The sequence below is a fragment of the Neoarius graeffei genome, chromosome 2, assembly GCF_027579695.1.
Source record: "Neoarius graeffei isolate fNeoGra1 chromosome 2, fNeoGra1.pri, whole genome shotgun sequence".
In the NCBI taxonomy this organism is placed as follows: Eukaryota; Metazoa; Chordata; class Actinopteri; order Siluriformes; family Ariidae; genus Neoarius; species Neoarius graeffei.
Genome location: NC_083570.1, coordinates 18,464,954 through 18,479,368, shown reverse-complemented (window position 1 = coordinate 18,479,368; position 14,415 = coordinate 18,464,954). Strand labels below are relative to the sequence as shown.

The window sequence follows — 14,415 nt, the reverse complement described above, 5'->3', positions numbered from 1 at the left end:
TGAATAAAAAAAAGGATCATATGAAGGGCGTCTCTCGGCTTCCGTACGGATGAAACAGCGTGTGTGTGCTTTTTGTTTGTCAGTGTACAGTCTGTATTTCTGGTGGTCGTTTATTCAGTCGAATCGTATAAAACGCGCGGGGCAGTTGAGAAAGAAACAAACAAATCTCCGTTCTTCACTATTTTATTCAGCGAAGACATCGATTGAGGTGTGTGACTTTGCACATGTGCATTATATTTGTATTGATACAGAACCGCTTCATCTGTCCACACTACAGCGAAGCGCTACAGTACCGATACAGTTATACTGCTACAGTACCGGTATAGTTGCTAGTGTGGACAGGTGTTGCGGTACGAAAGTAGTTTCGTATCGGTACAAAATCCCTAGTGTGGACAGGGTATATATTTACTTGCCGTTGAATGTTTACCTTTTAATAACAGTTTAAGAGCGGCTCACAGAGTTAATATTTGAGAGGATATTAGTAGTTACCTTGTATTTTCACTCTCTGACTCATTAATTGGAGATTGATGGATGCTGAGTCACTAGTTAAGAGAAGGGTGTGGGTTGCCTACGTCTTGTTGGACTATTTTTGGTTGTACACTCTGATGGTACAGCTCTTGTCTGTTCCTCTTATATTCGAAACACACTCCACTCTTAACTGCTGTTGATGGATGACGGAAGCCGTTTCACCAACACGAGCGACGCCATCCATGTGTTCGCGTTGCGTGAGTTTTTAGAGGTGTGGAATCGGGTCACGTTTGGGCCCCGTCTGAGCCTGTGCGGTTGACGTGCCAGAGTGCTGGGAGTCAGGGGGTAATTCTGTGCAGCTGTCCCTGTGTCACACACCCATCCTGCTCAGGGACAAGAACCCAGACGAGCGTGTAGCCTCCAGACTCACTCTTGCTTCTCTCTCTCTCTCTCTCTCTCTCTCTCTAGCCACCTGTGACCTTAGACGGAGGTCAGTACAGGATCTCCCCGCCGCCTTCCCTGGAGACACCGGACAGGTAAGAGCCTCACCTCCTCCTGTGCGCTGTGACGAGCGGTTTAATGCCTCGGTTTTGAAGACCGTAAGATGAAAAAGTCGAAGGTAATGGCCACTCCAAGTTGTTTCGGGCTCGATTAAGTACTTTCCGCTTGAGGTGTCGACACAAAGCGAATAAATATACGGGTGAAGTATGGAGTTGTTGGATTCATCATCATGGCGTGTTTTTAAAAACGAGAACAAAAATAAAATTCTCCGAACGTCCCCCAAGTTTAGCGTCTGAAAACATTTGCTCCACGAAAAGCAGGTTTTTAAAGTAGAAGCATTTTAAGACTTTCTTTCCTTCTTTCTTGCATATTCTGTCTTTTTTTTTTTGCATATTCATTGTCTTTCGTTCTTGCATTTTCTTTGTCTTTCTTGCATATTCTTTGTCTTTCTTTTTCTTTGTCTTTCTTGCATATTCTTTGTCTTTCTTTTTCTTTGTCTTTCTTGCATTTTCTTTCTTTCTTTCTTTCTTTCTTTCTTTCTCGCATATTCTTTCATATGATTTCTTTCTTTGTCTTTCTTGCATATTCTTTCTTTTTCTTTCTTTCTCGCATATTCTTTGTCTTCTTTCATATGATTGTTTTTCTTCCATATTCTTTCTTTCTTGCATATTTTGTCCTTTCTTTCTTTCTTTCTTGCATATTCTTTCTTTCTTGCATATCTTTGTTCTTTCTTTCTTTCTTTCTTTCTTTCTTTCTTTCTTTCTTTCTTTTTCTTTCTTTCTTTTTCTTTCTTTCTTTCTTTCTTTTTCTTTCTTGCATAATCTTTGTTCTTTCTTTCTTTCTTTCTTTGTCTTTTGCATATTCTTTGTCCTTTCTTTTTCTGTCTTTCTTGCATATTCTTTTTCTTTCTTTCTCACATTCTTTGTCTTCTTTCATGATTTCTTTCTTTGTTTTTCTTCCATATTCTTTGTCTTTCTTGCATATTTTGCCCTTTCTTTCTTGCATATTCTTTCTTTCTTGCATATCTTTGTCCTTTCTTTCTTTCTTTTTCTTGCATAATCTTTGTTCTTTCTTTTTCTTTGTCTTTTGCATATTCTTTGTCCTTTCTTTTTTGTCTTTCTTGCATATTCTTTGTCTTCTTTCATATGATTTCTTTTTGTTTTTCTTCCATATTCTTTGTCTTTCTTGCATATTTTGTTCTTTCTTTCTTTCTTTCTTTCTTTCTTTCTTTCTTTCTTTCTTTCTTTCTTTCTTTCTTTCTTTCTTTCTTTCTTTCTTTCTTTCTTTCTTTCTTTCTTTCTTTCTTTCTTTCTTTCTTTCTTTCTTTCTTTCTTTCTTTCTTTCTTTCTTTCTTTCTTTCTTTCTTTCTTTCTTTCTTTCTTTCTTTCTTTCTTTCTTTCTTTCTTTCTTTCTTTCTTTCTTTCTTTCTTTCTTGCATATTCTTTCTTTCTTTCTTTCTTGCATATTCTTTCTTTCTTTAATATTTCTTTCATATTCATTCATTGTCTTTTTCTTTGTCTGTCTTACTTTTATATAGATTTTTTTTTTTTTTTTTTTTTTAATTTTTTGAAATATGCCCTGCTTACTGAAAGGCCCGAAGTGGGATCATGTCGTGGTTATTTCCGTCCCAGGAAGGGCGCTCACCTTCTGAAATCAACTCCTCTTACAATTTTTAGAGGAATTTCATGACACTTGCCAGGATTCTTTGTTATATGTCAGTCGTATGCAGATTGTAATCTCATTAAATTCAGTCGCATTTTGCCAGAGTTCCAGCCCTCGATTAACAAAATTACACTTTGACGATTTCATGAGTGTGTTTTCCTTCTGACATCAACTCCTCTCTCAACTTTCGGACGAATTTCTCGAAGCTTGGCGAAAAGTCCTCGTTATATGACGGCAATACGCAGATTGCGGTTTAATTTCGTTTGTGAAAATCGTACCGGAGTTTTGACCCTCGATTAAATAACTTGCACTTTGACGATTTCACGAGGGTGTACATGCTTCTGAAATCAACTCCTCTCACAGTTTGTGGAGGAATTTCACCAAACTTGGCAACAGGCTTTGTTCTATGGCAGTTATACGCATATTGAAATTGCGTTTAATTTGGGCAAATTTGACCGGAGTTATGCGCGTGATTATTAACAAACTTGCACTTTGGCAATTTCATCAAGGTGTGCTTGCTTTCTGAAATCAACTTCCCGCACAATTTTTAGAGGAATTTCACCAAACTTGACAGGATTCTTTGTTATATATCGGTAACACGCATATTGCAATTTCAGTTGCGTTTTACCGGCGTTATGGCCTGGGTGCCAGCGGGGAATGATTATTGTGCTCTCGGAGCGCTCTCGTTTAAGTAATTATTTTCATGCTTGACACTTTTCAGGAAAGCAGGAACAGCAGCAGGTCGTCCAGTCCCAGCGTCAGGATGATCACGTCCGACAAAAGATACATTTTCTCGCCCGATGACCCTACAGGTACTGACACACCTGATTTGTGTTCCTCCGTCTTTGTAGGATGTGTGGTCGAGTTTTGGTTTTCTTCGTCAGGCTCGTCAGCTTTCATTAGTGGCCTTTCACTCCAGCAGCTCTCACAGGATCGCAGACGTTACTTAAGCCTCATCATTACTCTAGTCCTTTTATCTCTCTCTGTAATTAATGATGCTGAGCCAGGGATATTTGCAGACCTGTGGATGTGTCCAGGAGCAGCTTGTGTAGCAAAATAGACTGATCTGCTGCAAATGCGCCTGTAGATGGTAATCAGAAGTAGAAATGCTGAATGAAGAATGTTTTAACGGTATTTGTCCCCGTCCTGTGTTCCACAGACACTAACGGCTCTGATAACTCCATCCCTATGGCTTATCTGACCCTGGATCATCAGTTACAGGTACACACTCCTCCTCATCTACTAGATACAGCACTGTGCACATTCACTTGTACTCATCCTCCAGTACATCAGTACCGTAATGTACTTCGTGTCATCTTCAGTTTCATGAGAACGCAGGAAAAGCACTTCACCCAGGACAGAAGTTGTGTGTGTGTGTGAGAGAGAGAGAGTGCAGTGGCTCTGCTGTGCAATCACAGTCTCATGTTGGCGTTTTTCTCCATAAACGCTGCACGATTTAACGTTTTCTTCTTCACAGATGAGATTCAAGTCATCAGCTAATAATTATACACCAGAAATACATGAGCTAATTAAAAAAAAAAACATTTAAGCAGTGCAGGACTGGAAAAACTTGAGCGTACTCATTTTCCTTTCAGTGACACAGTGCCACTTTTCTGGCGTTCACAATCAGTCCACCTCTCCCTTTCCTTCTCCCTCGCCTCGCCTCACTTATAATTCAATCAAGTCGGGATTATAGCTCGTTATTTACGCTGCGGAATGTTCTCGTGAATACGTCGCGGCAAATGCTTGTGTGCTGGAGTGTATTTTTAAAAGTGCAGACAATCAGTGATGTGTATATAAATACACGTTTTGCATTGCACACTAACAAGCTTTAAGCTGTGAAGCTGATTTAATAGCCTTGTGTGTGTGTGTGTGTGTGTGTGTGTGTGTGTGTGTGTGTGTGTGAGAGGATTTTTTTTTTAATATATTTTTTTTAATTTAAATTTTCTAGCCGCTCGCTCCGTGCCCAAACTCCAAGGAGTCGATGGCGGTTTTTGAGCAGCACTGTAAGATGGCGCAGGAGTACCTGAAAGTGCAGACGGAGATCGCGCTGCTCATCCAGAGGAAGTGAGTTCTGAATAACTCCATCTCTCACACACACACTCGCATGTGACAAAGCACTGACACTGGTAACTCCTTCCTTCTGTGCCCTGTGTGGTCCCAGAGAAATGATTTTATTTTTTGTGGATCACTTGGATGTATTATCAGGTAAAACAAACCTCGCCCAGCAGCACTTATTTTATACCTATATGTCGATAACGGTAATATTTCTCAATGGTCAGCTGTCAGGTTCTAGCCCTATGAAAATCCATAACCTTGAGTTTGACCTTTCAAGGTCACTCGAAGGTCAAACATCATGGCGGCAACTGAAAGCCCATATGAGACTTCTTGTATGTCGGTAATGCTAAACATCTGGCTGTCATGAACCATTTTAAAGTTATAGCCCTTTAAAAACCCATGACCTTCTGTTTGACCTTTCAGGGTCACTCAAGGTCAAAGCTCCTGGTGCCAAACGAAAGCCCATATAGCACTTCCTATAAGTTGATAGCGGTAAATATCTGTCAACCATCAACCATTTCTAAGCCACAGCCCTTTGAAAATCCGTGACCTTGAGTTTGACCTTTCAGAGTCACTCAAGGTCAAAGATCCTGGTGCCAAATGAAAGCCCATATAGGATTTTTTATATGTTGATAATGCTAAACATCTGTCTATCAGCAGCCATTTTAAAGTTATAGCCCTTTGAAAACCCATGACCTTTGAGTTTGACCTTTCAAGGTCATTCAAGGTCAAAGCTCCTGGTGCCAAACGAAAGCCCATATGGCACTTCTTATAAGTTGATAACGGTAAATATCTGCCTACCATCAACCGTTTCTAAGCTACAGCCCTTTGAAAATCCGTGACCTTGAGTTTGACCTTTCAGAGTCACTCAAGGTCAAAGATCCTGGTGCAAAATGAAAGCCCATATAGGATTTTTTATATGTTGATAATGCTAAACATCTGTCTATCAGCAGCCATTTTAAAGTTATAGCGCTTTGAAAACCCATGACCTTCAGTTTGACCTTTCAGGGTCACTTAAGGTCAAAGCTCCTGGTGCCAAACGAAAGCCCATATAGCACTTCCTATAAGTTGATAACGGTAAATATCTGCCTACCATCAACCGTTTCTAAGCTGCAGCCCTTTGAAAATCCGTGACCTTGAGTTTGACCTTTCAAGGTCACTCAAGGTCAAAGATCCTGGTGCCAAATGAAAGGCCATATAGGATTTCTTATATGTTGATAATGCTAAACATCTGTCTATCAGCAACTATTTTAAAGTTATAGCCCTTTGAAAACCCATGACCTTCAGTTTGACCTTTCAGGGTCACTCAAGGTCAAAGATCCTGGTGCCAAATGAAAGCCCATATAGGATTTTTTATATGTTGATAATGCTAAACATCTGTCTATCAGCAGCCATTTTAAAATTATAGCCCTTTGAAAACCCATGACCTTCAGTTTGACCTTTCAGGGTCACTCAAGGTCAAAGCTCCTGGTGCCAAATGAAAGCCCATATAGCACTTCCTATAAGTTGATAACGGTAAATATCTGCCTACCATCAACCGTTTCTAAGCTACAGCCCTTTGAAAATCCGTGACCTTGAGTTTGACCTTTCAAGGTCACTCAAGGTCAAAGATCCTGGTGCCAAATGAAAGGCCATATAGGATTTCTTATATGTTGATAATGCTAAACATCTGTCTATCAGCAACTATTTTAAAGTTATAGCGCTTTGAAAACCCATGACCTTCAGTTTGACCTTTCAGGGTCACTCAAGGTCAAAGCTCCTGGTGCCAAACGAAAGGCCATATGGGAGTTCCTATACGCTCAATAGTCAACATCTGTCTATCGGCAACCGTTTTTGAGTTATAATGGAAAATGGGTTATTTTGACCGAAAGGTTGACCTTTCCGGTGACCTTGACCCGATCACCTCCAGAATTTAATCAGGTAATCTACGGAGCATTGCCCGCCTACCCTGAAAATTTGAAGTCGATCGGTGCAACCGTCCAGATGTTAGATTAGCACACACACCGCACTGATTACAATACTTCGCTCTGTTTAGTCCGTCGCGGGCGAGGTAATAAATAAATCCCCCCTCTTTGCACATTTCTGTCTTGATTGAAAATCCGAGAGCAGGAAAAAGTAAAGCCGACCTATTGGGTCACGTTTCAGCTCGGACGCACGAGAACGACGTTTGAAGTCAGGACGGGATGCAGACACACACTTGCAGAAACACACCTCCTCCACAAGTCTTCAAGCAGCTCGAACAGGCAGCAACTGGCATAGTTAAGACAGACGAGCTCAGTCTGTATTTATAGAGCATGACATGCAAGTGGAATGTGCTGCGTGTGAGTGAAAACTGAGGTCTGAGCGGGTGATAGGACAAAAATATTAGGCTGTATAACGTTAAAAATATTCCTACGACGTACTGTGTGTGTGTGTGTGTATTCGCTTGCAGTCTGGCAGCAATACAGCAATGAGTAATGAATAAAATGGTGAAACTGATTCCTTTACACTGTTTGTCTTGAGCTAACGTCGCCATTTCTCGACAGATTTTCAACAAATTTCGCAAGTAGGTCCCTGGGGGCTGGGCACAACATCCACCCACCCCCTCCCTCAATGCCATTCACGTTAGATTTATCGACACAAACTCTCCACAGACCTTCACTAATTGGCAGAACTCAGAAATTCCATATTTGGGCCCCTGGGTGGTGGATGCTTGGATTTTTGTTTGCTTTGGGTTAAAAACCCGGGTAACCTGCTAGTATAATATACAGCGCTGAGCGTAAACGAGTGCACCCGCTTTGAAAAGTAACATTTTAAACAATCTCTCAATGAGCACAAACAAAGTTTTTAATATATCTGTTTAACTTATAACGTGAAAGTAAGGTTAATAATATAACTTATGCCGCTTTTCCACTACAAACGCGGCTGAGTCGGGCTGAGCCGTGCCGTGCTGAGTCGGGCCGAGCGGGGCTGTTGGAGTTGCATTTCGACTACAACCGCGCTGAACCGTGCTGGCTGGAAGTGGGTGGACACATTGGGTGGAGTTAGCGAAAGTGGGTGGACGTCAGGTGATGTCGTTAAGCAGCGCAAACAGTGACATCAGTGAGCTTTTAAGCGGTAGTCTCACGACCCGGATAGTAAACAATAAACATGGAGGACATGGAGTCGTTAGTGTGGCTGGTCTTGGTGCTGTGGCTTGTTGTCACCGACAACGCCAACAGATACTGGCAAGAGCGTATAGATGAGGCGAGGCGCATAAGGCTTCAGAAATTCTCGTAATTCGTAATTCTTCTTCCTCCGGGTTTACGGTGTTTACAGATCCCAGCGTGCTCGCGGGGCGTGTGTGGGCATGTGAGGACACTCCTCCTCACCAATCAGTGCACAGGGGAGTGTCTGCTCACGCCCCCAACCTCACTCGGCACGGCTTTGCTCGCTTCAGCCCCACTCCAAAACGGTGCGAGTTTTAGGGGCTAAGCAGGGCTGAAACGAGCTGAGTCGTGCTGGTTTTTGGTAGTCGAAACGCGAGCCGTGTCGGGCTGAAGTGAGCTGAAGCGAGCTGAAGTGAGCTGAAAAAGGGTAGTGGAAAAGGGCCATTAGGGTGTATTCACACCTACGTTGTTTGGTCCGGACCAAACGAACCAAATTTCCCTTGGTCTGGACCTTTTGGGTTGGTCTGAATACAAACCACCGAACTCTGGTCCGGACCAAACAAGCGGACCGAGACCGAGCTGCAAGGTCGGACTCGGTCCGGACCAAAGGAACCCTGGTGCGGATCTTTTGGAGGTGTGAAAGCAGACCGGACCTAATCTGACAGTTTTGCTTTTTTGTACCTCGGGAGCTTCCGTCGTTTGTCGAGCATTATGGGAAACAGAGTCTTGACACTCCACCGCAAAGTGCAAACACTGTTTCGGTTGTCAAGGGAACAGTCGTTCAGTCATTCAGACCAGTGGTAGGCTAGACTACAGAGTACAAAAAATGAGTAGGGGGCAAACGTGGGCCGAGGAAGAAACGCGTACCCTTGTGGATATATGGGCAGATGTCCACATATCTGAGCTTTTGGAGAGAACACACAAAAATGCCGATGTGTTTGCTGTATTCAGTGAGAAAATGAAGGAGAAGGGGTTCACGCGCTCCCCAGAACAATGTCGGCTAAAAGTGAAGAAACTCCGTCAGACCTACATTAAAATCAGGGACATTCTTTCAAAAAGTGGCGGTACTAGCGACGCAAAAAAGAAATTCATCTATTGCGTGAAGAGCCAGAACTGTCACAACATGATGTGTGCTCATCAGCGCTATCCTCCGTAGCCTCCTTGCCCTTTGTCGTCGTCGCTGATAAATTACTTGTACGACAGCATAGTAATCGCACAATTGTGAAAACAGTAAAAACTGGAAAAAACATATAGCTTTGATGACGTTAAAAAGAATAACAGCACGGAAAGCCTCCATGACTACTTTTGGACTTAACGCTTTGTGCGCGTGTCGTCTCTGACCAATAGCTGAACGACCTCAGGGCGCGTGGCTTTGTTGACAGATTTTGGTCCGCTTACTAAAATGTACAGTGTGAAAGCGAACCGCACCAAAATGAAAAAATAAAAAAAACATTTGGTTCGGACCAAAGCAAGTGAACTGTCGAACTATCCTGGTCTGAATACACCCTTACATTACACATTTTTCAGTTTTACTCAAATTAGGGTGGTGCAAAAATGAGTGCATCCCACAACAAAAACTACTACATCTAGTACTTTGTATGGCCTCCATGATTTTTAATGACAGCACCAAGTCTTCTAGGCATGGAATGAACAAGTTGGCGACATTTTGCAGCATCAATCTTTTTCCATTCTTCAACACCGACCTCTTTTAGTAACTGGATGCTGGATGGAGAGTGATGCTCAACTCGTCTCTTCAGAATTCCCCAAAGAAAATAATTTCTTTCCACCACAAAGAAGATCAGCAAAGCTTTAGGCCCAATCCCAATTCTAATTTCTACCCCTCCCCCTTCCCCTCCGCCTTCCCCTTGGCCCTTCCCCTTGAAACTGAGCTACAAGGGATAGGGCTTGAAATTCAACCCTTACGTATTGGGATAGCCCTTCAACGATCGCATACGTCATCGCGTACCTCCGTCAGCGTTTACGTTAGCAAAACGCGACGCGTCATTGGCTGCGACCAGCCGCTACAGTCAGAGCCAGAAATCTCTGCTGGCAGGGTGTGATTTGTTAACTAACACCACTGAATGGGATATCTTTGGCGCTTCGTGCACCACATCCGACAGAATGAGGTGTCAGAACACTCATGTAAACAATAAAAGCGAGAATAACAGAACAAAACGTACGCAGTAAAGCAACCGAAAACAATACTCACTCCCAAAGCTTTTTAGCAGCAGCTTGGATTTCAGAAATCGCTGCTCATTCTCAGCTCGAAAGCGAATCAAGCGGCGTGTTTCCTCTGGATAACAACTTAAAACACGTAAATAATGGAGAAAATACATTTATGACAATCTTTCGCCGCGGGAACCGCCATCTTTCTGAAATCCGCATGAAATCTCGCTGAAATCCGCATGGCATTGTGGGAAATCACTCAAACCCCTTCGTTCGGAGTCTGCTCCAGGAAAATCTCCGTTTGGAGGGGTACAGAAGCCCTACCCCTTCCCCTACCCCTCCGCGTTAACTGGGATTGGGATACCCCTACCCCTTCACGTGAACGCACAAAATGGAGGGGAAGGGCCAAGGGGTTGGTCCAAGGGGTGAAATGGGATTCGGCCTTCCTGATCAGTCAGAATACTGTTGCAAAAGTGGTACAAAAATTTAAGAAAGATGGAACTGCAACCATCTCACAGAGACGTCCAGGTCGTCCACGGAAGTTAACACCTCGACAGGAGCATCTTCTGATGAAAAGGGTTGAAGAAAATCGGCATGCAAGTTCACTGCAAGCCAAACTGGGGTGACTGTTTCCCGTGACACAATACGGTGTACACTGCAGAGGAATGGCATGCATGGAAAGAAGTCTCTCCTAAAGCCCAGGCACAAAAAAGCCCGCCTAGAGTTTGCCAGGGCCCATGCTGACAAAGATGAAGACTACTGGACTCTATACTCTGGAGTGATGAGACCAGGATAAATGTTTTTGGAACTGATGGCTTCAAAACTGTATGGCGTCGCAAAGGTGAGGAATACAAAGAAAAATGCATGGTGCCTACAGTGAAACATGGTGGTGGCAGTGTCCTTATGTGGGGCTGCATGAGTGCTGCTGGTGTCGGGGAGCTGCAGTTCATTGATGGCATCATGAATTTGCAGATGTATTGCTCTATACTGAAAGAGAAGATGCTACCATCACTCCGTGCCCTTGGTCATCATGCACTTTTCCAACACACACATCTAAGGCCACTGTTGGATTTCTGAAGAAGAACAGGGTGAAAGTGATTCAGTGGCCGAGTACGTCTCCTGATCTGAACCCAATCGAACACCTATGGGGAATTCTGAAGAGACAAGTTGAGCATCACTCTCCATCCAGCATCCAGTCACTAAAAGAGGTCGGTGTTGAAGAATGGAAAAAGATTGATGTTGCAAAATGTCGCCAACTTGTTCATTCCATGCCTAGAAGACTTGGTGCTGTCATTAAAAATCATGGAGGCCATACAAAGTACTAGATGTAGTAGTTTTTGTTGTGGGGTGTACTCATTTTTGCATCGCCCTAATTTGAGTAAAACTGAAAAATGTGTAATCTAAGTTATATTATTAACCTTACTTTCACGCTATAAGTTAAACAGATGTTATATTAAACTTTGTCTTGTGAAATTGTTTGTGCTCATTGAGATATTGTTTAAAATGTTACTTTTCGAAGGGGGTGTACTCATTTACGCTCAGCACTGTACATACAAAAAAATTAACCTCAAAGTTTATAATTGTTACCAAAAAAAAAGTGTTATGACATCTTGAATATATGCAGTACTGTGCAGAAGTCTTAGGCGCATGTAAAGAAATGCCGTCGAGCAAAAACGGCGTAAAAATGAATGGAATGAAATGTTTGAACATGAAAGTAAGTGCTAGGCTATAATGAATGAAACAAAGTGTGAGATGACTGTTTGCTTTTAAAAATAAATAAATAAATAAAAATGGTCGTCTCAGGTACAGTGAGTGCAGTTTGAGGTTTTACCGAGCATCTTAAGGGGTGTTCACATGGCAACTTTTACTCGGGTGTAGCACCGGGGCTGCCCCGGTAGAGCGTTCACACGGTACAAAGTTATAGCGGTGTCGCCCCTGAAAGCTGCTTAAACCGGTGCAAATCTAACCCTGCTCGGGAGGTGGTTTAAGAAATTTACTCCGGAGGAAATGCTAGTTTGCGGGGCAGCACCGATATAAAATGGGCCGTCTGAACGCTACAGGGGTAGACTCGCTACACGTGAGGAGAGTTGATTACATACGGGCATTGCATAATTTGCATCCTGGTATTTTGCGCTTCCAAAATGGCGAATATCAACAACAACAGAACTGCGTGTCTTCCAGTGTTGCCAGATTGGGCGGTTTTAAGTGCATTTTGGCGGATTTGAACATATTTTGGCCTGGAAAACGTCAGCAGTATCTGGCAACACTGGTGTCTTCATCCACGTTGTCTTCCCGGCGCTTGGTGATGCCATGACAACCGGGAAAAGGAAGTACATTTTCACGCATGCGCATATTTCATTTCCGCATTATTACTATCGTACAGCACGGTCGCAAAAACTGCCGTGTGAACGCAAGTGGGGCTGCACCGGTGCTAACACGCTTCTCTCTAGTAAGCAGGTTTGTGACGTGTGAACGCTCCACAAAATTTACACCGGTGTAAGATATATCGCAACAAAATACATCGGTGCAGCATCGATGCAAATATGTGCCGTGTGAACACCCCTTTACAGACTTAATTTTGCACCAAAACCCAGCCGCCTTCATTATGTTTTCTGTTTTATTCTGAAAAGTGCTCTCTTATGGAATATGCCGCTGAGATACGAACTTTTTTTTTTTTTTCCTCCTGTGCTGGAAAAACGAACGTTCCTATCTCCTAAAACGTTTTCGTAACGTTTTGACTCGATAATGTAGAAGTCATAAAATAGAACTCGATAACAAAGGTTATATGGAAGGAGGGGGAAAAAAAAAGAGAGAGAGGATGCCGAAGACTTTTGCACAGCACTGAGTGTCGTCACACGAGCCAGCGCTTGAGAGTCTTGGCTTGTTTTCCTCCTTTATCTTTTCTCCTTAATAAATAAGGCTAAAGAACCCCCCTCCTCCTGTTCCCAGCCCGAACCCTTTGCTAACATCCGAATGTCTCCGTCAGGATGAAGAAGCGGTCGTTTTTCAGTGCTGTGTTGTGCAGTAGGGTGCATCAGTCGCCCTCACTTTCATAAAATCTGATGCGTTTTTGTTCGGGTGTTCCTTTTCACCAATAAAGACATCCTGTAAAATTTTTTGACCATATTCAAAAGTCTAATGGTGGCACCATGAGGTTCATTTTTTTTTGCCAAAAAACGCTTATTTTGTGTTTTCGCGTAAGGTTTGAATCGCAATGTTGGACTCCATTTTAGGGATGTTAACCGATGACCGTTTGACCGGTGGTTGACCGAATCAACGTCAACCGGTTAATTTTTTTTTGGTTGTCGGTTAAAAAAAAATCAATCGTTTTGAAGCTGCCGATTTTGGAGCGGAGAACCTGGAATTCTGTGTTGTAAACGCTTGGGGCATGCCATGCGGTGTAAGGACGACAGCTGACAAATCAGAAACACCCATTCAGTCATGTCCCGCCCTCCCGCCCCAGTTGAACACAGTTGCCACTCGGCGAGAGAAAAGTGTAGACACAGGCTTTTTAGCTTACAAATTACTTTTTTTTTTTTTTTTAATTATTATTAGAAGGCACATCGAGTTTAGTCCTGCCTTGGCCAGTGCATTCTGAAAGTATGTTTCGCTCTGTAGCCAACAATGCATGTTATTGCAAATCATATCTCTCCACACACACTAAAGGCGCAGATGCCGACTTTTTCATGGCTGAATCGTGCAGATCCGATTTTTTTTTTTTTTTTTTTTTTTTTTTTTTTTTAGGGGGGGCGTTGGAGTGTCTGAATAATTTCATCAGAGTAAATTCTGTATTAAAATTACTAAATAAGCAAATGCCGTTACAGTCCATGAAACATAGCAAGCATGAGAAGAAAACAGTAAATCAGAAAGCTGCGCAGCTTTCTGATTTACTGTTTTCTTCTCATACTTGCTATGTTTCATGGACTGTAACGGCATTTGCTTATATACAGAATTTACTCTGATGAAATTATTCAGACACTCCAACGCCCTCCTAAAAAAAAAAAAAAATCGGATCTGCACGATTCAGCCGTGAAAAAGGCGGCATCCGCCAAAAGGCGCGCCGTTTGCATCCCTGTTTAAACTCATAGGTTAACCGACTTTAACCGGCTAATGAGGCTCGGTGGTCGGTCAAGATTTTTTTTTTTTTAGTTTTCGCCATCCCTACTCCCATTTATTGATTTCTTGTGAGCCAGAGATCATGTTAAGAACCTTTGCAAGGGATTGAGAAGCATTAATGTGATTCATAATCCATTTGTATTGTTTAAAAGTAGTTGAACAATGATTCAATGAACAGCGAAAACTCAAACTGTGCTTGATAATATATTTAGAATATGTACTAAAAATGTGGATCTAAGATATTTGGTATACTCTATAAGGTGCCAGAATGTTTCATGAAAAGTGATCGAAATTTTGTCATAAAATAGCAGCTTTT

General features: G+C 42.5%; 1 protein-coding gene across 3 annotated transcripts in view; it reads left to right on the top strand.

The window, feature by feature from the left end:
- Positions 1-14,415, top strand: part of map3k7 (mitogen-activated protein kinase kinase kinase 7) — a 69,385-nt gene that overhangs the window by 52,877 nt on the left and 2,093 nt on the right. For all 3 annotated transcript variants that reach the window (XM_060913953.1, XM_060913954.1, XM_060913955.1), the window contains 4 exons: positions 937-1,004; positions 3,353-3,443; positions 3,791-3,852; positions 4,583-4,698. In XM_060913953.1, coding sequence (XP_060769936.1) covers positions 937-1,004; positions 3,353-3,443; positions 3,791-3,852; positions 4,583-4,698 — 337 coding nt within the window. The remainder of the gene's footprint in view (positions 1-936; positions 1,005-3,352; positions 3,444-3,790; positions 3,853-4,582; positions 4,699-14,415) is intronic.